Source organism: Anas acuta, chromosome 2 (assembly GCF_963932015.1).
Source record: "Anas acuta chromosome 2, bAnaAcu1.1, whole genome shotgun sequence".
Taxonomy (NCBI): Eukaryota; Metazoa; Chordata; class Aves; order Anseriformes; family Anatidae; genus Anas; species Anas acuta.
This window is the reverse complement of record NC_088980.1, coordinates 4,945,980-4,970,838: the sequence shown is the minus strand read 5'-3', so window position 1 is coordinate 4,970,838 and position 24,859 is coordinate 4,945,980. Positions and strand designations below refer to the sequence as shown.

At 48.5% G+C, this 24,859-nt stretch overlaps 1 protein-coding gene across 1 annotated transcript; it reads right to left on the bottom strand.

Annotated features, from left to right (window-relative positions):
* Positions 1-8,847: 8,847 nt before the first annotated feature.
* LOC137852053 (zinc finger protein 252-like) lies at positions 8,848-14,961 on the bottom strand. The gene is made up of 2 exons (XM_068673324.1): positions 14,520-14,961; positions 8,848-12,624 (listed from the first exon to the last, which is right to left on the bottom strand). The coding sequence occupies exon 2, from the start codon at positions 12,295-12,297 to the stop codon at positions 10,420-10,422; it is 1,878 nt and encodes a 625-aa protein (XP_068529425.1). The 5' UTR covers positions 12,298-12,624; positions 14,520-14,961; the 3' UTR covers positions 8,848-10,419.
* Positions 14,962-24,859: the final 9,898 nt, after the last annotated feature.

Below are 24,859 nucleotides of genomic sequence, written 5' to 3'. Positions count from 1 at the left end.
CCAGCTCAGATGCTTACATCTCTGCTAGAGACACCTGAATTCAGGGGATATAAGGCCAGCCCCTGCAGCCTGCAGAGCACCCACAAACACTGAGACAATTAAAGGTCAATATATCCCATTTTCTTTTATGTTCTCACTTGATATTGGGAAAAAAAGGAAGTGAGATTAAGAATTCATCTGCATTCACCCTACAGCAGTCAAACTTCTCCAGGAGCTCAAAAACACCGAGTCGCTCCGGTTTCCCAAAGGAGAGACCAAAGAGGCTGTGGTCATTAATTGTTCATTAATTGTGGTTCTGTTAATGGTTCTCCTGCATCTTATTTGAAAGATGCTTGGACAAAGCCTTTTCTTCTTGTTTCCATGCTCTGGTAACATGGTCTGTCACTCGTTGCTCATAATCCCCCCAGCTGGAAAAGCGGTCACCTAATCAGGGCAGTTTTGCCCCGTGATGTACGGAGCTGTTTTCAGATCATCCCTGTCTCAAATTTGTTTATATGCAGTGGGATTATTAGCAAGACATAATGTGAGCTAACGAAATAAGGATCAGTTAGAAAAAGGGGAGCCGGGTAATTCATTCCTCTCTGTTACTTAATTCTAGAGAGAAAATCCCCAAATACAGGACAAGGGAGAGGCAGCCGGGCACTGAGGGCTGAGCACAGCCCTGTTTCAGCCTGCAGAAGCAGGACAGAGCTGTGCAAGGATTACTGGAGCAAGAACATCTTGTATGAAAAGAAAATTAAAAAAAAATCAATTTTGAAAATCTTGAAAGGATACAAAGCTTTCAGGAAACAGCAATCTTCCACCATGGTCTGTTTTCTAGTGAATGATTTAATTCCCTGCTTTTCTTGTAGTAGTTCAGTGTACCATTGTTATGGTCTGTTATCAGTCCACTTATTTAGAGCTGATGAATTTAGCACCAGGGGAACAGAAACGCGGGATTAAAAGAAAGGAAACATTGAAGGAAACCTTCAAAATCAAACAGACCTGCTGGGGAAAGAGACAAGAAAAAGAAACTTTTCAATGAAATGAAATGAGGTCTTTTCCAGCCTTAATGATCCTATGAAACAGACATTTCAGCCTGCATCCTGGGTAATTTTAAGCAGGTGAAGGGGTCTTCTTGAGCTCCAAAGGCACGTGCACGGCTGAAACTCAGCGTTGTGTATGTATGGTGCTGTGCCTTGCTGCCTTTGTGCAATCTCAAAGGCAAAACCCAGCTGCTAAGGAGGGGGTGGGAGGGTGGAGGGTGCTGCTCTCACCATGGATGCTCCTGGCTCCAGGGAAGGTGGTGAACATCTTGGTGTTGCTGAAACAATCTCTGATAGTAACTCTCAGGATGCAGATGCAGCTGAACACCCTTGACATGTCTGAAATGATATTTTAAGTGACTGCTGAGCAAAACCCTTCCTTCTTCTCCCCCAAAACCATTCTCAACAGCAAGTTGGTTGGGCAAGGTGGCCTTGGAGGTGGCCTCCAAGTCACTGAGCTGGGACAGAGATGTCCTAAGGGATGGCCCAGCTCCATCCCATACAGCCAGAGTCTCCTACTGGGTGCAGGGACATTCATCCATACCCATGGTGGGTTCAGCCTCTGCTAACCCCTAACTTCTGGGGGGAAGCACACCAGGAGCAGCCTCAGCCTCTTCTCACAGGTAACTGGTGATAGGACCAGAGGGAATGGCCTCAAGCTGTGCCAGGGGAGGTTCAGGTTGGAAATGAGGAGACATTTCTGCTCAGAAAGAGCAGTCAGGCACTGGGACGTGTTGCCTAGGGAGGTGGTGGAGTCACTGTCCCAGGGGGTGTTCAGGGAGAGGTTGGACGTGGTGCTTGGGGACATGGTTTAGTGGTGACATTGGTGGTAGGGGGATGTTGGGCCAGATGATCTTGCAGGCCTCTTCCAACCTTAATGATTCTGTGATTCTATGAGTCTAGTGCCCACCTTCTTGGTGGAGCAATGGATCGCACTTTCTGCTGGTGCCACACTGTGCTTGTGGCAGCAAACACATACCAGCACAGAACATGGAACAAACACCCTCACCTCCATAAAAAGTGAGCCCAGGGATTACCCCACACCACCAAGCTCTCGTGACGTTGCTATAAATTACCAACAACGCTTTGATATAACCCTTGTGCTGGTTCCCAGCCCGGGCTCTCATTCTGCCTCTGCAAACAGGCCTGCGTGGGTGGGGGTTTGCCCTCCACGAGGAGTGTTACTGACCTTGGTGGCCCTTCTCCCGGTCCCCAGCCCTTTGGCCATGACATCCACCCTTATTTCTGGCTGTGAGTTTCCCACGGGAGCAGCCCCCGTGGTGTGCACGTGCCCGGTGCTGGCGTTGGCTGCAGGAGGGCCAGGGATGATGCTGCTCTGCTCCAGCTCCTGCTGGGATGTCAGTGGTGGCAAGTCTTGTAATGTTTGGTGAGACATTTTTTTTTTTGTCCTTTTTCTAAAAAAAGCTCCATCTCTTGGAATCACATGAACCTACTCAAAATCAGATTTTTTTATTTTTTTTTTTTCTTTAATGAGCTTCTCTGCCCTCCTGCTATCAAATATCATGAAGTATGGTCACACATCAGAAATCAAATGAGGCCACTATATATATTTACATCCCGCCCTGACCCCAGATCTCACATTTTTGAAGTAATTTTTGACTGAGGCTTGATTCAGGGCTTGCTGCTGACTCCACTCCAGATCCTTGCAGGTTTCCCACTGCTGGCTCCCACTGCACACCACAAGGAGTTTCCCGGGGAGCAGCACCCAGGGGGCTGTGGGTCTGAGTGGGGAACACGGCAAACCCATCTCCAAGAGGGCAGGCTCCAGCCTTTCCCTCCCTGAGTGTTCAATCCCTGACATCATGGGACCTGCAGGCCTCAACCTTCAGGTCCTCATAGTCATTAGCATCGGCCTAAGCCTTCACGACACTTATAGGGCCATTGTGGCCACCCATTGGCACGTGGCTGGTTGCCAGGTCCTCAGAGGGCTCCTCTCCCCCACCAGGAGGGCTTTTCTTCTTGAGATGGTTCCTCTGGTGCCTCTCGAAGCAGCTGATGGTGGTGTGGCTTTGCCCACTCTCAGAGCAGATGATTGCTGAGGTGGAGTTTCATGAGGGTGGCCTTCTGTGAAAAGCATGAAGAAGACCTTCTGCCACGCTGGAGGCACTGGAAAGGAGCCTCGCCTGTGTGGACCTCATGGTGGGTAGTCAAGATCTTCCTCGTGAAGTCCTTCCCACACATGGCACACTTGGACAACTAATCCCCATCACAGGAAGGAAATCTCTTCTCCTTCATGGTTTCCACACTGCTGGCGGGGTGTCCTTCATACACCCTTGCTTTTGCTTTTCCTATATGAAGTGTACAGACCGGGGGTGGTGGTGGTGGTGTCTGGAGGCTCTGGAGGCTGCGTGGCTCTGTTCTTCTTCCCAGCTGTCCTCAGGGGAATGGGCTGCTGTGCAGAGCCAGGGGCTTTGCTGCCAGAGGAAGAGCTGCTGCTCATGATCCAGCCAACATATGCTTTTTCTTGTCTTTATTCAGCTTCATGGAGATTTTCTTTTGGCAGGGGGATGCTCTCACTTCTGTTTCCTCATCTCAGTCCCTGGCCTGGCTCCCATTTTTAGCATCCCTTTCATGTCACTTCTATTTTCTTCAAACCACCACACTGTAACCTGCTGGGCAAGACATGAAACAGAACTGCACCTCAGTGCCAAGGCTGGAGAAAAAGCATATCCAGAGCTGTGCTTTTTGGAGGAAGTTCTTGAATTGCCCTAGTTCCTTGTTCAGCTCTTAACTCTGGCATCAAGCTATCCCCTCTGCATCTGCTTCTGCATCATATCATTTGCAAGTTTTGCCAGATGTATATCTGCATTTTATTTATTTTATTTTATTTTATTTTATTTTATTTTATTTTATTTTATTTTATTTTATTTTATTTTATTTTATTTTATTTTATTTATTTTATTTTATTTTATTTTATTTTATTTTATTTTATTTTATTTTATTTTTTATTTTATTTTATTTTATTTTATTTATTGTGTGGAGAATGTTTTATTCCCTTTTTCTTTCCTGATCACTACTCTGATTGCAGCCAACCATGGGAATACAACAGGCTTGGTCACATCGCTGTTGCCCTCTTAGGGCCATGCATGCTGTTATGTCCATCAGCAGCATTTATCCCCTGTATTCATTCATCCATGTTAATTTAAGCACTTAGGAAATCTCAGGAGTTCTTTATTTAAAGCAGACCTGGATGAGTGTGTGGTAGTATCTGATCTGCTGTCAAACCAAGAGCTTATTCCACATAAACTCTAGAAAAATCCCACATTTTCCCACTTTTTTTTCCCTGGAGAAAAAAACAAATTAAACAACAGAAAACACCACATGCAAATCTAAACAATCTCTCAAATATCTGTTATTTTAACCCCACAGTGAAACATTTTGTTTTAGGATAGTGTTGACTCTGAATGGAAACAAGCAGTCCTCCATCCTCCAAAAATGAAAACCTTTCATTTATTTTTTAAATAAAATGGTTTTTAAACTTTAAAAAGCTTTCCTGGTTTTACAATTAGTTGTCCTCGTTTCCCCCTTTTTTCTGTCAGCTTGAAGTATTCATGAACTTGTAGCAAAGTGAAAAAATTTCCAGAGGAACAGAAGCTTCCTTTCCCCCTTTACTTTAAAATGCTTCTTGGTCCCATGCCAACTTGCGGCCAGAGGGACCTCCAGGATGAATTCAAGCCTTTGGCTCCTTGGTTGGGATTCAGCTCAAAGTCAAGAAGCCTCAATGAGGTACCTAAATTCAAGTGTCTCCAAATGACACGTAGGGAGACAGGAGACCACAGTGGTAGGACAGGTGCTTTAATTCCAATTTAACCTTCTTGCAGGGGAAGCTACTTAATTTTGGGTGGTCTGTCCAAGAAAAGTCACCACACGGTCCTTACCTCCTGGTCACATCTGAATCTTTAACTGGAGAGAGCACCAGGGCTGGTGCCTCTGAAACAGCAGCTCTGCAGGGAAGAGGCCAGACAGAAGCAGGAGACAAAAATCAGCTTGGGGTGGAAGAAAAGAGTGAGCAGCAGCCTCCCCTGGGACAGCAGTCCTTTTACAAAGGAAAGCAACATGCTGTAATCATCTCCTGGTCAATTAGCAGAGAGCCACAGGCCAGCACTGCCCACCTCACCCGCCCCATCTTTGCGGCTGCTCTTATTTCCAGGCTAACTCTGACCCTAGAAAAGGAAGTCACTGATTTTTCTATGACCTTGTTCGGAAAGATTGCAGGTGGGGACCTCTCATACTCTCAGTCTTTGCTCCTTCAAAGCAGACTTCTTAGTGCCAAAGCAGACTTCGTGTGCCTTGTTCCAGCACAAGAAACCTCTTTCAAGGAAGGAGCTGTGCTTTTGGTCAGGAGATGGAGGCAGTGGATCCAGAGGGACCTTGGCAGATCAGTTTCAGAACCTGGTCCTAGCTGCACCACAGATGGCATGAGAGGTGGCTAAGGGGGTGGGAGGTAAATAGTCATTCCCCATGGAGACTGCTCATCATGAGCAAATGAAGGATGTGTGGAAGGGTGTGATGGTGAGTGTCCTGTTGCTCGTCCAGTTTTCACAGTCGTCATCTCCCTCTCCTCACTCCCTATCTGTGGGGACACCAGGCTCCCTGCAGCCTGGGATTCTTGAGGAAGTTCTCACGGGAACCGTCATGTTCTCAAAAGGCAAGTAAACATCCCAGGGTACTTATGTCCGAGCAGATGTTTGCTCTGGCCCCACAGAACCTCTCGTTCCCACCATACCATAACGTGCTGAGCACCAAGCAGCTCTATGCGTCCCATCAAAGCACAAAATACACGCTCTTGTGAAAGTGCTCCCCAACACAGCCTGCCCCCGTCTCTCCTCCAGGCATGCTGCATGCTGGAGGCAGAATGATGCTGAGCTGATACGCACAGCCAGGGAGTCAATGAAATGTTCAAAAAAAGCCTCACAGCCAAATTCCTCATGAAATCTACAGAAATAATGGACTTGGATAGAAAAAGTATGGTGAGTGTCTCAGTACAAGCCCTTCCCATCCCACTGCGCAACACTGGAAGAGTTCTTTTAAAAAGTCATTGGAGCTTGGATCTCTGACCCTTAACTTGACAATGTTTGCTGTGATTTAACTCCGCTGGCTTCAGCCTGACCACACTGAATTTACTGGGGGCATCCCTTTCACTCGGTGACTGAAACTGCTTAGTGAAAGCTTACAATGTGGTTTTCTGTGTAAAATCTGTGAAGAATAAAGAAGAAGGAAGTGAAGAAAATTTGGATTTTAAGCATTTTATTATTACCCAGGAGCTCTTTTAATTTAGGGAGAAAAGGAGGAAGGCTATTTTGCTACCAGGGTGGGTGAGGATTTGGCGTTGTTCTGTTCCCAGATAAATCCATTTTCCCTCAAGGAGCTTTGATCATTGCATGGGCCTGATCCCAACACCCAACATGTCCAGCAGCAGCAGACGCCAGATATGGCAGCCCAAACTATCTGCAAGGTAGCTCTATGGGGGGTCCTTAAGGAAGTCATAATGTCTTGTCCCCTTGTTGGGCAGACCCTGGTGGTACCAAGGAGGTTCTGCTTCCAGCACTGTGCCCCCACAGGTGGGACAAGAAGGGTAGAGATTACCTCATATATGAAAACAGCCATATTTAGGGCATCATTTCAGGTTCTAACACTATAGTGTCATTTGAGATGGTCTCACACATTCTTCCTGACCTCCAGTTGCTCATCCAGAAAGGTCAAGGCCTTCCGTAAGGCCTGTGTCAGTATGTGCCAGCCCTGTGCAGATACCTTATGGCACTACACACGGTACCTGTGTGTGGGTACGGTAGTGAACTCCCCTGGTCTCCTCAGTTGATCCTTCACCCATAACCCTGCTCAGGCACATCTGGCCTTGAGAGCCAAATTTGGTTCCAGTTTCATACTCATAAATCCAAGGGCTAACCAGATATGGCTGGTGCACAAACAGGATGAGTAGTCAATAGTCTTACCCCATAAACAGGGGACGGCCCAGAGCCCATGGAGCTCTCCTCTAATGCAGTGGGCTTCATGCTAGTTTCTTCCCTGTTAGCAGGGATGCTCCTCAAGGTTACTCCTTGAGGTCGAGAGATTCCTTACCTATGGCAGATAGCAAGCAACTAATAGCTCGCTTGTTGAAACTTTACAAATGATTTGCTAAGCACGCTGAAACTTTGTAATCTTAGCTAAGTGATATAAAGGATTGATTGTGCATACAATCCGTTAGGCAGAAACTGTTAAATCCAGGATTGGGATAGGATCCAGTCATATCTAGACTCTTCGAAGCTTGGATGGCAAAAGGGACTCCATTCTGCACCTTGTGACTCAACAGAAGGGTCTCTGATGCTTTTAGTCTGACCCTATCTTCTATGCAGTAAATAATCAAGTGACCTTGCCATCACGAACATTGCTAATGTCACATTTACCATTAGATCTTTGTTCAATTGCCGTCTCATTCACAATTAAGCCCTGCTAAATCACTATTTTCATCAATAAATATATTGCTGCTTCTGAGAGTACATAAGTCCTTTTGTGAAAGGAATGGGTCACCGGCTGGAGCCCCAGGGTCTGTACGTTGGGGTCTGAGCTTGCAGAGCAGTTCTTGGAGAGCTGGTCAATGCAGTCAGCAAAGCCCATAAGGCTCTTCACAACCACGTCCATTTGGCCACCACTTGCTCTGGCATTTCGTTCTGTATTATGGGTAGAAAGTAGTATGGTTCTCTCAGTGACAGCTAATGAAAGCAAAACCACAAACAAATAGAAAAGAGGCTCACTTTGTGTGCTTTTGTTCTTTAAATACTTACTTTATTGAGAAGATATTACAAACTTTTAACATGGATTTTCTCCAGAAGCTGGGATACCCACACTGGCCAGTGCAAGACCCAGTGATGGACAGGAACGCTACCGACGTTGACTCACTGCCTCGTCCAGGTCAAAGGAAGGGCACAATAATACAACAGGAAAAACTCCCATACCAGATCCTCTTGCTGGTAAAATCTTTTACAGCACTGTGCTAGTCTAAGAAAGAGGAAATAAATGCCATCCATCTGGTGATTACTTTCTCCCCAGTGAAGGGCTCTGATGTACCTCTGCTCCTCAGCAAGCCTAACAGGAGCTGTATTGCTTTGCAAGATGGCTTAGCCATGTTCTTTCTGAGGAACACATCTTCCCAACCTAGACCAATTCTTCTAGAAAGGGTGACCCTTGGACTCCACTAAAACATCCTGAACTTGTGGTTTACCCCTGTATATCTACCTTTTCTGCCCAGAAATGATTCTCAACCAAGCAAGAGAGATTTGAGGGGAAGCTTTCAGATCAACCAACTTGGCTATGGTTCACAGCTGAAGGCTTGGATAGAGAGCTTCCTTCAGAAGCTGAATCAGAGCTTGTCTCATTTGAAATCACATCCTAGGCATGACTATACTGAAGGCTGAGAGACTCTAAACACCAAAATTATGCTGTGCTTTTGGGGTTTGGCAGCTGTATGCAGTGTTGGGCTTGAGTCACCACAACAAAACACCTCATCACGATGGTGTCCAACTAGGTGGTAGAGGTAAAATGAAACTACCATTTGTCCTGTTCCCTTCCTAACCTTTGTGCCTCAGTTTTCCTGCCTGGAGAGGCAGCTGTTGTAAAGCAGTCAGTGCAGCCAAACGGTAGTTTGGGTCCAAAGTGTCACAGCAGGTAGCTGCATGACTTTCAGTGCCACCTATGTGATGTCTTCTGCAACATACCCTGCAAAGTGGAGGTATGTGCCCCACAGATGGGGGGGGTGGGGAGGGAGGGGCTTCTTTTTCTGCACAAAACCAGAGAGGTAGAGATACTACTTCTCTGTGGAGCACTTTCCCACTTGCCCCTTGGACTCTACATATTACAGCAATACAACTAGCCCTAATACGTGTCTTTAATTCACTGTGCCCAAGTGGCCACATAGCAGTGCTGCAAAGAAATCTTGGGGAGTGGCTCACGGATTCATGGACTCCTTCCACATCCCCATTTCACCAGGGAATTTCTAGACACAAAGATGCCTCTGGCTGGGGAACACTCAAACACCATCGTTAGCAGTGAGTGATAAAGAACACTCCATGCTTTTGAGTAGCTGCACAGTCCTCTTTACACCAGGGACAGGAAGAGAAAGCATCAAAGCATCTCAACAGGGAAATAGTTTCCAGTTTTCTCGTCCATAGTCTGAAGACCTGTTCAACTAATCCTGCTGCTTGATTTGAATTCCCTAAATAATGCCCAGTAAAGTCAGTATCCTACCACAAGCCTCACAGTGACAGGCAGAGAAGCAGGCAGCTGAGAAGCAGCACCAGTGACAGCTCAAGCTGGTGGTCGCTGATGCCTCTGGGACTTGTGGCAAAGGCAGTCCTGGTTCATCAGAGACATAAAAGCACTGAATGCTAAGAAAAGTCATTCTTAGTTACATCCAAGCAGTGGGGCAGTGGGAGAGAAACCAGAACTCAAACTGCCAGCCTCTGGGCCAGCTTTGAAAAACAGTCATTGGTTTTGCTTACCTTACTTTCAGGGACTTGGCTTAAACCAACCTGGGAACCTGGTTTGGGGCATTCAAGGCTTAAAACCCTTGTCTGGTTGGCATCAATTACTCCCAAATCCATACCACTCATTGACTAGCAATTCAGGTCCATCAGCCCAGTGGGATTCAGGTGTGGATCAGAGCCACGAGAGGGGGAAGAAGAAAGTGGACCCCTTCTTTAAGCCCTTGCTTCAATGGGCTAGGATCCCTCCAGCTTTCTCAGAAACACAGTGATATAATAAAAAATACCTTCCCCCCCCACACCCCCCCAGCCCTCCTGGCTACACAATGCCCACGCAAAACAATTTTGGCATCCACAATTTTGGCAGGCCTTAGAGGCACAAGCATCCCAGTACCAAGGATGCCAAGACCTCATCCCTCCATCTCCAAGTAGATTTAGATCAGATATTAGGAAGAAATTCCTTCCTGTGAGGGCGGTGAGGCCCTGTCCCAGGCTGCCCAGAGGAGCTGTGGCTGCCCCATCCCTGGCAGTGCCCAAGGCCAGGCTGGACGGGGCTGGGGGCAGCCTGGGCTGGTGGGAGGGGTCCCTGCACATGGCAGTGGATTGAACTTAGATGGACTTTGAGGTTCCTTACAACCCAAACCATTCTGTGATTCTAAATGCTCTGAAGAGGCTTGGCTTTTCAGCCCTACCTCACAAAGGGTGAGCAAAGGATACCCTGAGGGCCATCCTCAACAAACAACAGAAGGAGACCAGTTTCTGTCAGGGCTCTGCCTCAGCTTCGCTGTCCCCTCAGGTTACCCGCCCCACCCCGTGGTACCACACACACACGGCTGACAGACTTCGTCTCCCAATTTCCCAAAGGGTTTTCCCCCAGAAGCAGGTCCCAGGCCCTCTCAGCTCTCCTCTTCACTTTGCATGGGGGCCAACACTCCCTGCTCCATACGGTAGGGCCCACCACCAGTCCTCATGTCCTCCCCGTGCTTTGCGTGGGGGGCAGATCCTTCCCGCGCATGGATCTTCTGGTGCCTCCTCAGGTACTTCTTCAGCCGGTAGCGCTTCCCGCAGGCCCCGCACTTGTAGGCTCCCCCTCGGGAGTGGAGCAGCTGGTGTTTGATGAGATGGCGCTTCTGGGGGAAGCACTTCCCGCACTTGGTGCACTTGCAAGGCCCCATGCGGATGTGGATTGTTTGGTGTCGGAAGAGATTGGCCTTCTGGTTGAAGGTCTTCTCGCACTCGGGGCACTGGTAGGGCTCCTCCTTGGTGTGGATCCTCTGGTGCCGAACCAGGTTCGACCTCTGGGTGAAGCTCTTCCCACACTCGGTGCATTTGAAGGGCTCGCTCATGTGCAGCCGCTGGTGCCGGATCAGCTTGCGGTTCATGCGGAAGCTCTCCCCGCACTCGCTGCACTTGTACGGCCCCTCGCTCGTGTGGATCTTCCGGTGCCTGGTGAGGTTCGATTTCTGATTGAAACTCTTCCCACACTCGGGACAGGGGAATATCCGTTCACCTTTGGGAGCTCCTTTCATTGGGAGATCCTTCTTGGACTTGGATTTCTCCTGGGTCTCCAGTATCCCCTCTTTGGTGGGTTGATCACATTTCTTTGGCCTCCTCCTTGGGCTCAGGCACTGCTGGTGGTCAGCCTCCACGCCAGCTTCCTCTTTAATCTGGATCCTCTGGATGGCACTGAAGTTTGGTCTCTGCCCACAGTGGATCCCAAATTCAGTGCTTTCCTGTGGCTCTTCCTTCACCTGGAGCACCCTGTTACTCGCTACAGGAACTTCCCAGTCATGCTGCCCATCACCATCTCCTTCCTTTTTAACCTGTCTTTCTGATAAAGCCGTCACTGGGATCTTTGGATCAAAGAGCTTTCTATAGTCCACATTTTCTTCTGGCTCTTCCTTGATGTAAGGTTTCTGGCAGGCTATTGCAGTAATGTTTTCTGTGTCATCACTGGGTTCCTCCTTTGTCTGGGTTTTCCATGGAGGACTTTTTGGATCAGATGGGTTTCTGGATGTGCTACACCCCTGGGCTCCACCTCCTTCATAAAGCATATATTCCAATACAGTCTCTTCTGACTTAAAGGCAATGTCAGATTCCTCTTTAATCTGGATGACCTGGAGAGACACACCATTGACATGCCCCTTGAATGACTTTTGCTTCGCATGGTTCCTCTGGTGGACGTTGAAGTACCGCTTGGTGCTCAAGCTCTTCCCACACTCAGTGCATATGAAAGGCCCCCCCCGAAGGTGTATCTTCTGGTGGGCCAGCAGCGTGGCGCTCTGCCCAAAGCACCTACTGCAGTCAGGGCACTTGAAGGGCTTCTCCCGCTTGTGGATCTCCTTGTGGGCGGTGAGCGTCCCCTTCTTCACAAAACTCTTCCCACACTCGGTGCAGGCGAACGGCCTCTTCTCCGTATGGGTCCGCATGTGGATGCTGAAGTAGATCTTTGTGCTCAGACTCTTGCCGCAGCGGGCACAGAGGTAGGGACCACCCTTGGCATGTGTCTTCTGGTGGGCGGCCAGGCATATCTCCAGGCGAAAGCAGCGCCCGCACTGCCTGCAGCGAAAAGGCCTCTCTCCCGTGTGGATGCTCTGGTGGGTCGTGAGGTGGCCCCGGGTGGTGAAACGCCTCCCGCACTCCCCGCAGGTGAAGAGCTCCTCCGCCGTGTGGATCCGCTGGTGTCTCTTCAGGTTGCCCTTCTTGCTGAAGGACTTGCCACACTCCTGACACGTGTGTGTCTTCAGCACCACGCACTTCACCAAGTCCCTCATGGTGGCAGAGCGTTGTGCCCAGTGTGGTGGCACCACAAAGCCACGGAGTGATGGGGACGGACTGCCTGGGCGGGTAGAGAAACCATCAGGACATGCACATCAAAGTGTACTTTTTGTACTTTAATGGATGCATTTTATTCCCCATGGTGAATAAAAGGGTGCTGCCTATGAATGCCAGCTCTAGGCCAACAAGGAGTGGGTGGTCTTCTTCATTTCTCAGCATCCTTTCACCTCAGCTGCAGACACAGTGCTTGTAACTCCATCTCCTGCATGCTCTGATCTCCTGGAGAAGCTTCCTTGGCATTCACGGAGACTCCGACTGCTGGACTGAAAACATAAAGGGAAAATTAAAGCATTATTTTTACTCCACCAGCTTTGTTCACTAGGTAGACACAACGGGTGGCACCTTGGCTTCTCCATGGGGGCCTGAAGCTGAGACCTTTGAGGCCTTAGCTCCACTGGACTCCAACAGAGACAGCAGGGGCAGGCTAATTTCCCCTGGCAATGCAGGGATTTGAAATTCCCTCATTGCTGCAATGACGCTGAGGTTTCAGCTCTACTATTGCTGCACTAGTGATTTACTCTCAGAATAGTTCTTTGGCCTTTTCCCAATAAGATTTATAAGTAAACGATCAATTTACACACTTTGCAGTAACTGTTATAATAGTTCCCATTTTTTAAGGAGTGACTGTCCAGCAACCAAAATCCCTCAAGCCCGAGAAAACCAAAGAAAACCAAACTTGACACCAACTGCAAAACTGGAGTGTGCTGCTTTGGGCTGGCAGACCTTCATGCAGAGGGGAAGGCAGGTCAGCGATGTCCTTGGTGTGCAGCTGGAGAAGTGAGAAGCAGAAAACTAAAGCAACTTTGTCCTCTTCACAGAGGGGTCAATCAGCAGCATGGCCTGCGTCCTATAGATTGCCATTAAAAAATAAATGAGGGCCAAGAGAGATGTGAGCAACATCTCCTATCAAGACTGTGAATTCCAGCAGGGAGAGGAGCCAGAAGGACCAAAGGGAGGAAGATATTGATGCCAGAAGTGTTTGTCAATGAAAGTATATGTGGCTGGCCAGGCTAATACTGATGGCACTGATGGCTGAAAGTGCTGCTGCCAAAATCACCAGATATGGGGCAGGCTGCCAGCAGGGACACGGGCTGCCAGTGAGGTCTGTCCCTGCAGCTCGGGGTGGCTGGGGATGCTGGGGCTAGGAAGATGAGAACCTGGGGAGCTGGTCACAGAGGTGTAGGGCTGGGAAGTGGGGTGTGCCGTGGGTCTGGGGATAAGCAAATTTGGAGCATAGACATCCACATGCAACAGCGGTGCAGGGTTTGCAGCTGTACACTCCTCAGAGGAAAAGGCTCCAAGTGGTAAATGAGGAGGGACAGATATTTCTGATTTCAGAGGACAGTTATAATGGGGAAAGTTATTTCAGATTTAGTCACAGCGTTTGTTCCCTTCAGGTGACCCAGCTGGCTCCCCACTTATGTCTGGAGGTGGCTCCACCACCAGATCACAACAGTGTCCCTGTCTAAGCTGAACTCACCACACTGGACAGAAGAACTACAGAAAAAAAGATAATATATAAATAGATAAATAAACATATATATATATATATATATATATATATATATATATATATATATATAAACTCAACTACCTGCAAACTTTCTTGAGTCAGAAGAGACAAAGCACACAAACCTGGAGCAGGATCTGGGTCTAGAGTTTGCTGGTGGAGGGGAGGCTTCTGGGGGGCCAGCCCTCTCCACAGGTCGGGGAGCAGATATTTGCCCCTACAACTTGTTTTTATTCAGCAGACCAAGCCTCATCATTGGCCAGGCTGCAAAGAGAGCTCAGTAAAATTCAAAAGCACCTTTTTTACCCAGGAAGGTCACCAAGCCCCTGGGCAGGCAGCGGATTCAGCCTCCAGCCACCAAGGACCCTGCAGCAGGGAAATCTGTAACAGTGCTTCACTTGCCTCCGGGTTTGGACAAAAAGCACCAAATTGAAATTAGCATAAACTAAATTGCAATTAGCATAAAAGAAGAAATTCCTCCCCGCTTTCTTCCTTTCCTTTTCTTTTTAAGCATCCAGATCCTACAGATCCAAATCCCGCCTTTCCTTCCAGCTCCGCAACCAAGGGCAGCATCAGATCGCAGGGAGGGTCGCTTCGCATCGCATTCGGGCTACCCGGACACATCGGTTGGCCCGAAAAGCATCTTACCTGGGCGAGCCATCAGCCCCTGGCTGGCATTTCTCTCCCGCGGGGCAACCAGGGCCACCGACGCGCTTGCCACTCGCCCACGAACCGTTCTGCGGCCGCAGCTGGGCTGACCTAAAGGAAGTCTGCGGCCAGCTCAGCGAGAGCTACCGGAGGAAGGGTGAAGCTGAACAAAGGCAGGGAGCAGGGGCTGGAGGAGCAGGGGGCGGCCGATGGACGAGGGTTCCCACGCCACTGCTGCACCGCTGTTGGTGGTAGCACTGGGGGGGAGAGGAGGAGAGCCCAGCCCCATGAGCATCCCTGTGGTCCCCCGGCAGCCTGGGGCTGGGGAGGGGAATGGGAAGGATTGGGGGAGGATTAGGGGGGTCTCCGTGCTGCCTCCTGGGAGTTGTAGTTCTTGGCCAGGTCAGGATGCGGCCGCTTCTGGCAGCAGCATGATGTGCAGCTGCTGTCTTGGTGCTGAGCGCATCCTTCCTCCCTCCCAGGCTGTGTGCGGCTGGGAGCTGCTCGGGGAGGTGTTGGGGGTGGAAAGATGCGGGACAGGGGGCACTGCTCTGACCCCACCGGGGGAAGCAGCCAGCGAGGCTCCGCACCAGCAAAGGAGCCCTCGTGGTGCTGGCTGAAAGCACGAGGATAACACACAGGTTGTGCAAAGTGGACACCGAGGTGACATGGTCCGGCACAGAAACCACTGAAATGTCACAAGCAGAGCACCCCAAGGCAATCAATTATTCATCTTTAAAAATAAATAAACATTCAGTACTTAACTTTGCATCAAACAGATGTTTCGTTTGCTCTGATTGTTTGAAATATTCCTAAAACTTAGGAGTGACCCAGCAAAGCAATGAAACAAAATAGAGCACTACTAAATCTGGTATCAGGACATATTTTAATGCAACACTAAGCTGCATGAAATTGTCTTTAATTACAGCAGTAATTATTAAAAAGCAATGATATTCTTCTTGGGTTTGCATCTTTCAAATGGAGAGATATCAACAGCAGTTGGGAATTAGCAATTACTTCTCGTATCTCACAGATTGATGGTTGGGCTTGATGATCTTAGGGGTGTTTTCCAAGCTAAATAGTTTTATGTTTCTGTGAGTTAGCAGAGCGGTGAGCAGCACCTGAGAGAAGCTGAGCCTCATCAGGACCTCACAGAAAGTGCTCAGACCTTCTGGAGTCTGCCTGGGACTCTGCAGAGAGTCCCAGGCTCGGCTGTTTCTCTCCAAGGGTTTTAGGAACATGTGCAAGAAGGAAAACTGCTTCAGCAGGATGGGTCCTAGGGGCAGGGGGGGTAAAGGATGGCCTGGTTTTGATACTGGGCAATAACAAACCACCACCTCCAAGCTTGTCCTAAGCGTGGCACAGGGCTGCAAACATGCTCTTCTCCTGCTCTTGATTCAGGGAAACTGAGGCAGGAGACGGTGAGGCACCTGGCTCAGCTCACACAAGGAAGATCAAGGTTGCAGGGCTGCTGGAATTCAGATGTTGTCTCCGCACCGTATGTGCCTTGGCTAAAGGCTCCTGATGTATTTTTTACCCCAGTCCGAACCACTAGCACAAGGTAGCAGCAGGAGCACTATGAGCAGTGGAGGTGCCCCTCCATGCCAGCTGGTATCCCAGTCCAGGGGAGGAAGAAATCATACAGAACTAACCATCTTTATACCACATATACATGGCAGAAGATACACAAATACCAAGTTTGCCTTACTCAGGTCCTGTTTCAGTGCGTGAGATTGTCCCACAACAGGTCCTAGACTGGCAGGGCAGACCCCAAAGGAAGGCCACAGGTGTGCTGAAGCAAGATCTCTCACATGCAGGGCTCCTCAGGCAATACACCTCCCTTTTTCCATCCTTTCCACGGCCCTAATGTCTTCCCACTACCCCTGCCTCCCCCTGGGACCCAACTCTTTGATGATGCCACTCATCAGCTTCACCCAGACTCTGCCTCTGCGGCGCACCACTAGATGCCAGTGAAAGCTCTTCCCAGCCTGCTCCTGCTTAGGAAACCTCACACTTTGGGCAATTTGATTTGTTTTATTGTATTTTTCACAAGGTAATCCTTCACTTTTGATCTAATAAGGGCTCCTTGCATCTGGGAATTTGGGTGGTGCACATAAATATATGTATGTGTGTGTGTGCTTTGTGTATCTTATCTCTCTCTCCTTCACTCTGTTTCTCTCTCTGTTTCTTAAATATGTATATTCAATAATTTTGAGGGGGCTATTCTTTGGATAAGAACCCCTTCCCAGTGCCTCCCCAGACCAAGACCTCACCCTCTTGCTCCTTTTTTCATCCATCCCCCTTCCTATCAAACACCCCAGCTCCCCAGACCCTTCACTTGCAAAATCCTTCAACCCATCACGACCAGATGTCCTGACATGGAGAGCCAGCTTTCCTAGCCCAGTTTTGCTCTGGGAGAGTTTTGCCCTCATATCGTATCATATCAGGCAACCAATAAGCAGGATATATGCCCACCTTTTCCAGTTATTGAGAAAATAGGTCCAGCTCATCCAGCCTGGGAGCAGGGGAGGGGATGGTGGGGCAGAAGTGAGTTAGGGCAGTAGTGCAGATACCCCCTGGAGTATGTTGAGTGTTCAGTGTGAAGGTGAGATAAAGATAGATAGATAAAGCCCACAGCCTTGTACACCAACAAGCTCTATGCTGTACTTCCCTGCTGTGGAGAACAGTGTAGGTCCAAAACAATCTCACATTTTTGCTTTTTGTGCCTGGAGTTCTGCACATTGCAGAGCATTGTCCATCCCAAGTCCCCCACTGCTGTCTGAGCGAGGTTTAAGCCTTCGAGCAGCCTCTCGGACTCGCATGCATCCCTCTTCCTCACTTGGTCAGCCGGGGTCCAGGCAGACCAGACTGTCCTATGGGCATTCAGAGTGAAAACAAAGCTCAGCACCGGGCTGCAGGAGGGATGTGTGTGTTGTGTGCGTGTCCTTTGTGTGTCAGGCACAGCCACGCTCACTGCAGAGGACCTTCAGGGTTAGGAACATCTTCCCCTTTGGGCAAGACGTGCTTTGGTGTTAGGTTCTCCAGTGCCTCCTCTCACTCTCTGACATGCCTGGTGCTGGTTGCTGTTGGAGACAAGATTCTGGGCTTGGTGGGGTAAAGGTCTTTGGCAATTTCTGTGTTGCTTTCTCAGACAAATCCAACTCTGTGTTTGCCCAGCTAGCTGTATCCAACGAGGCTGCACAGGAGTGAGAACTAAATTTAAGCCTAGCTGTCATATGCTTCAGTGCCTGATTAATTATACAATTAAAGAAAAATGGAGTTTGGCAAAATAAAGGAGGAGGGGAAGAAAAATGAAATCTTCACCCTGCTTTACAAAGGAAATATCGCTGCAGGTTTTATTACAGATGCCACAGTTAATCACATCAGGAGGCTGGGAGGCGCGGGCTTGCTCGTGCTGGGTACGCACAGTGCAGGAGAGCTGGACGATGCAGCAGGGAGAGATACGGAAGGAGGAAGCCCAAGCAGTTATTTGTTGAGGTGAGCCCGTGATTGTTCCCAAGATTTGCAAACACGATAGGTACCAGCTGAGGCTGAGGGGGCCCGGTGCTGCCTCATTACACTGTAGGTTGTCTTTATTAATTTAGGAAACAACTCTCAGAAAGGTAAGCGTGATAAAGGAGAATAATGTTTAAATGACAAGTGGTTTTTCATGCTGTTTTTTTTTTTTTTTTTTTTTTTTTTCCCCCACACGGCTTTCCTCTAATTGCCTTTGAGCATCTGATTAGGAAGGAAAGCTTTTTTTTTTGTTTTGTTTTCAGCCCCCACCTCCTACAGCTTCATCATGCAGCCCAAGCCCACATCTTCCCATCCTGCGGCCGTGAAAATAATTAAGGTGTCTGTGTCAGCTTCCATATCTACCACACTCAGCTGATAAGGGTCAGAAATGAAAAACTGGTTTAAGCACAAAAATCCTGGCACTGATTTCAAACAGGTCCAGGTCACAGTGACCCACCTGCATGCCCTGCAGGTCCAAAGGTGGCTGGGGCTGGTTGGAAGGGGGCTCTTGGCCACCAGCATGTTTGGTGGCTTGTTCTGGCTGCCTGGTGGCTGTCAGCGTGGTGGTACCAGCACGAAAGTGATGGGCTTCTTCTCCAGGGGCACAGTGGGAGGGATCCAAATCTGCCATGGGAGCTGCATGCGGGATATTTGCTCTCCTTCACCTTGCGCCTCTTTAGCCAACCTGTATCCTGGAGAGCTTGTCTGCCTGTGCAGCAACAGTGCTGTTTATTTAGCATTCTGTATGTGATGCAGAAAAAGAGCTCCTTGTCCCTAGAGGGACACTTACTGGTTCTTTTTCAAACACCTCCTTAGTCAGCTACATCCTAATTCACCCCTATGTTTTGGGACTCATCAGTTTTAGACTTGAGGAGCAGCTGGTAATGAGCTCTGCTCTGGCCACTTGCATACCTTCCCCCCACAACTCCTGCTTAACACAGCCACTTTCCCTGTGCCTTTCTAACAAACCCTCCAGTGCTCTTGCTCTCCTGACTTTGTTCTCCCTCCAGAGAGCAACCCCTTAGGCCCTCCCTGCCCATAATCACCTGAAACCAATTTGCAGGTGCTACCCACCCCCCTGATGTCCTTCATTCACCACATCCCACTGAGAGGCAGACAACCATTTAACCCCAGGACTCACAGGTGTCTTACAAGCCCAGATTATTAAAGCAGAGCCTGGGCATCAACCTGACTTGTGCTGGTGCCTCAGTTTCCCTATGTGAAGGGCAGTGTGGGCAAAGTGCATGGGGCTGGGAAGGGGAAGTCTTTTTCACAAGCTTGCAGCAGAGCTGGGCTCCCTGGTGATGAGAGAAGCTTGTATTCAGTGGAAAAAGTTCATGGGCATGATTCATCTCCTTTAGGCTGAGATGAATCCCACCCCAGCTGGGTTCAGCACAGATGTGCCCGTGTTGCCCTGTAGATCCTGCTGCCTGCCCCAAGGACCCAGCCCTGCTGTGCTGGCTCCCCTCTTCCCCTGACTCCTGCCAACCCTGATCCTCTCCGAGATTCATCAGCAGAGGCTAAAGGAAAGAGGCAGGTGTGAATTTACCCATGGGGAGGCCATGAAGGTGTTATCCCTCCTCTGATGCTGCCTGTGTCACAAGATACAAGGCTTGAGGGAACCCCAGCACACCCTGCTGCACACGACTGTGAACATTTACAGGAGAGCTGCTAATAGATGTGTAACTACATCCCCTAGGCTGCCCTGCTGCATCCATCTTCCTCTTCCCTTGTCTTCTATGATGAAGGATGTTTTCTCCATCCTTGCACTGCTTCCTAGGTATATCCTCCACATGCAGTAACAACACAGCCTGGGAGGGGAGCAGCACCCACTCTCTGAAGCACAGAAAATAAGAGCCCTGTGCTGAAATGTTCATCCCAATCCATGCTTAGAGGCTCGGATCCTTTTGGCATGTGGTGATTGTTTCTTCTTTCAGCAGCACTTCAGTTCGGTTTTGTCTTTCTGACCCCTCTACCACCCCTCCTCAGACCCATCCACTCCCCCTCGCTTGAGAAGGGACAGTCAGGATTTCAGAAGGTGGGAATACCCACAAGCTCAAAGTGTTTTTATCTACAGGGCAGAGACCAATTCTCTGGTGAAGGGGAGAATTAAAACAAGACCATTCATCAACTTTTCTGACTTCCTCAAATGCCTAAAGAGTACACAAATTTGCCTGTTCTAAATGATGTGAGAGGCTGGTGGAATTAAGGTCTTTTACATTGTCCTTCAAAGCCTAGCCTCTCTCGTGCTTAGGGTGTGCTCTAAGCCAGCATAGCCAGAAAACCCCTTGGGATTCAAGACATGCAATCTTAAAAAACAAACCTACAGTTGAAGAAAGGGGGACTTGTAGGGCTGCAGCAGCATGGAAGAAAGCCAATATGTAAAGAAAAATGTCTGGGAGCCCTGCTGGTCAAGGACATTTATAGTCAGTAACTCCTATGCTCCCAGTGATTTGGGCACCCAGGGCTTTATTGAGATTTCTGAGTTCCCAGGGCTTCACTTCCCTACTGGCTGGCCAGCAAGGAAGACTCAACAGCTGTGTATAAATATTTAGCATCCTGTCCAGGTGTCATGGTTAAGTGTCCACATTTCCAGAGTGCTGGAGCTTGCAGTGTGAGCTTCCAGCATTCATGAGGATATGTTGGGTGCCAACTCGGGAGAAAAGATTTTTGACATTTTCTAGTTTGTTGTCTTGTTTTCCTGTTCTTTTAGAGGTGGGGAAAACGAGTGGCATCCAATTTCCTGTACTTTACATGATACTTCAAAGGAGAGGGTGCTTCAAGGGTCAGAAAACAGTGTTGGAGATGGGAAGGAGCCGTGTTTCCTTGTTAGCTGTGCTGTCAGCGTGGGCTGTGACATGCTGCCAGGCAGCCCCAGCTCTGCACAGCACTCGAGCACCAGCGCACTCTCGCTCACGCTCTCCCTGTTTTCTTTGAAGCAAACCAAATCCTTTATTTGGAGCAAAACCTTGAGCAAGCACCGGCTCTCAAAACAGATGAAATAATGATATTCAATGCCGATCCTTTGCAAGCACAGAATGGATGTGAAAACAACCCAAGTAGCATTTCTCTGGACGTGTGATTTCATTGACCGGGCAATTAATTTGAAGCTCCCAGCATCAGCTCATTTGCTGGCATTGTATTAGAGCAAGAAGCCTGTCATTATCTAGCAGCAGCAGCAAGAGAAGAAATGGTTTTAGTAACAATCTGCAGCGCGAGGCCTCATGTCATTAGTCAGAGAACCAACATCGGTGTCTGGCTGGCAGGCGGAGATGAGGGGAGTGCTTGAGGGCTGCTGGTGGGTCTCATGTCCTCCTGCATGTTCATGGTCTCTGCTCCACAGGAGCAACAGCCTACCTGCAGAGGCTGTGCAGTCTCCATTCCTGCAGATTTTTGAGATTTTCCTGGATAAAGCCCTGAGCAGCCCATTCTGCCCTCATAGCCCAGCCTGCTGTGAGCATGAGGTTGGGCTGTACACCTCCAAGGTTCCTTCCAGCCTGACGTGTGCTGTGATCCAACGTCCTATGACCTAGGTAAGGGAAGTTCATGGCATATCCACGAACTGCAGCTTGTGAAGGGTAGGTGTGGCATTAGGAAAAAGCTTTTCCCATCTCTCTGGGACAGTAAATGCTGAGGATATTTCTTCCGTCTCACTGCAAAGGAGCCCTGTAAGGTGGTGTTGCATCTGAACACACAGTTAGTGTCCAGCTGGGTCTTTCTTCCCCAAGAATCTGATGTCACGCTGAGCTGAGAATTCAGAGTAAGGTTTGTTTTTCTACATCTTCTTTAACCTTTTTCATAGTTCAAATGTAGATTTAATTTGTGTGTATGCACAAAAACCCTGGGGAGTCCACCATTAGAAGTGATGACATGGAAATGTTCCTCAAAGTGAAGCTCTGAGTGATCACCTGTCTCCTACAAAGGCATCCAGTCCTGACTACAGTTCAACATGCAGTTCATTCCTGTGCTTAAAGGCATTTCCCAGAATGACAGACTGGTTGAGGGTAGACGGGATCTTGTGAGGTGATCTTGTCCAGTCCCCTTGCCTGAGTGAAGCCAACTGGCCAGTACCATGTCCGGAGAGCTTTCAAATATCTCCAATTTCTACAGATTCAAGTAAAAAATAAAAATAAGACTTCCAACACAAGCCCAAAGCCTTGGATGCAAGCTAAATGCCCTGTTGCTTCTGAAGGAAGGGGGAGCTGTTAGTCCCCTCTACCTGTGTGGGCAACCTGTTGTGGTTGTATTAACATGGGTTACAGCCCTGGAGAGCAAAGTGCTGTCAGAAAATCGGAGGCTGGCTCCCCTGTTGAAAGGAATGGATGGTGCTTATTAACAGAATAAGCACCATAAAAGAAATCTTTGAAGTGCCAGAGCTTTGTTGTTCCACTACTGAAGTCGACGAGAACTTTAATACTGGCTTCAGCAGGAGCGCAGCGGAGCTCTCTGCATTGAAGCACATACTCAGGCAGAAGATCTGATCTTATAGGCTCTGATCTTTCAGTTCCTCAGACCTGCTGAGGTCAGAGCTCCTCTGTCATGTTAAAAATGTGTGGGTGTCCTCATGATTTTTCAGGTAACCTCCATTTGTACAAGTGTCTGCCTCAAAAGGGTCTCCCAAAAGGGTGCCCATGCTGATCCTGCACCCAGCGTGGTGCCAAAGGTTGAAGAGGGCTGTGGGACATCCTCCCTGGGCAGCTCTTGGGGTCCCTGCACTGCAAATCATCAGTGCCTGGGGGAGCATCCCTAAGTCTTTGCCCTTTTCTCGGCCTTTGGCCAGTAGCTGCGGTTGAGGGCAGGTTGCAGAGCTGAACAAACCTTGTCTGCCGTGGTATAGATGTTGTCTTTCAGAGTAACAGAGAGAGAAGGGAAATTTGCCTATGCACAGGAGACGTTTTTCATTTCCCTGGTTCAGCAACACGTCGAGGAGAGACCTGTGAGTTACAGGGCCAGCTGGTGGAAGCGTTCCCTGTGTGAGACCACTGCATGCTGCTGCATGAGACACCCTGGGGACAGTACATTTCTCTGTGCCGCTGTGACAGATCTACCCTGGAGGCTCTCTGGGGTAAAGAGGCAGTACTGGAAGTGGTACTGCAAACCACCGAAGTCCTCACTCACCTCTGAAACCTTTCTGAAGTCCTTGAAGGGATACCCCATTCTCACTGCTCCCTGACAGGGGGCTGGGAAGTGAAGTTAAGTGCCAGTGCCTCCAGTTTCACCAGTGGGGAAACCAACAGACAGAGCAGGGAAATCATTTTTTCTCCATGTTGTGAAGTATTAATACAGTGCTGGAAATTAACACCAAGTTTCCATCCACTGTCCCCATTGTGTATATGGGGAAGGACAGGACACCAAAGCTATAGTGCTTTAATTCACTATAAGAATGTTTTTTAAAAATTATTATTATTATTATTATTATTTACTATTTTTGCTAGTGACTGGTTCTTTCTGAAAGGCTGAATAGAAATTGGCGACTCACCCTGGCTAGCAGCATCCTTATTTTTTGTGTTACCTTGGAATATTCCTGCAATGTAAGCAGTGCCACTACATTTCTTTTGCATCCATTTTTTTTTTCATGAAGATAGCTTCATAAAAATGATATATATATATATTTTCCCCATGAAATGGACTGCTTGCGTTATTGCTGGGTTGTCTAACACCTGCTTCCAAACCTCCAGTGATGGAGAAACTCTTGACTTCCCAGGCAGCAAATTCAGGAGGAAGACTTCCCAGTCTTTCTAACACAACTTTTTCCTTGCCATTGGAAAGAGGTTTCTTTCCTAATGAATCCCGTTCTTCTGACCCTCTGGTGTCATTAACCATGCAGTGGAGCTCTTTTTCTGTAGTCACTCATATCTTGCTCTCCTCTATGACATTGCACCATGCATGATTTTATTTGTGAGTGGCTGGTGTAATCACACTGAGCAACACTTAGTTGTACAGAGCAGTAGGTCACTGGTTGGGCAAAGAAAGTTAATTACAAAGCAAACGGGCTTCCACCCAGAGGCTAAAGGCTTTGCCTGGTAATGAGCTCCTGAATGTTCTCTTTGTGGGGAGCACTGGGTTGTGTCCATCTGGTAGGGAATATTTCAGTGTGCTCTTGCAAAGTGAAAGTGTGGTGTTTCTGGAATGAACGAGGCTGTTTATCAAACAAAGTTCCACACAAGTGGTACAACCCCAGCCATGTGCTTGCAGACTATTTAATCCTCCACGTTTTCCTTTCCTGTTGCCTTGCCAGCTTCTTCCATGTCCACTTAGTCTTGCTGCATGGGAGACACGATAACTTTGTGCACCCTGAGCAATGCCCTCGGATGCAGACCACCCAAGCTAACCTCAGACTTCTGGGGCAGTCTTGCTCTAAATAGTCATTAAACTCCCTCTATCACCAAAGGAATGATAACCCATCCCAAGGTAACTTGTCTAAAGTGAGTGGGCTGACATATTCTGTAGAGCATCCTTTTTTTCCTTTGTTGACCAAACAGGGGCCCTAGACATCTGGCTTAGGCTAGACCTCTATGACACCAAAAGAAGGTGAGAAAAAGTCCTACCCTTGGTCTGAAAAGGGTCTCATTTACATCTGTGAGGCTGCTGTAGGACAATAGTGTAGCCTTTGCTTAATGGATAAACCATGAGTATCTCATGTCTCTTGAGATGCTTGTGTCCCGGCAGCTCCAACTTTTGCTCTAGGGAAGCACAACTCTACGAAGGCCCCATTTCATCTCTCTCTTCCCTGTGTGGGTATCTGGAACACCCCAAGGCCATTCAAATAGCAATAAACACCCACACTTAGACACCTAATTTGAATATTCTTTGATATGAGTAAA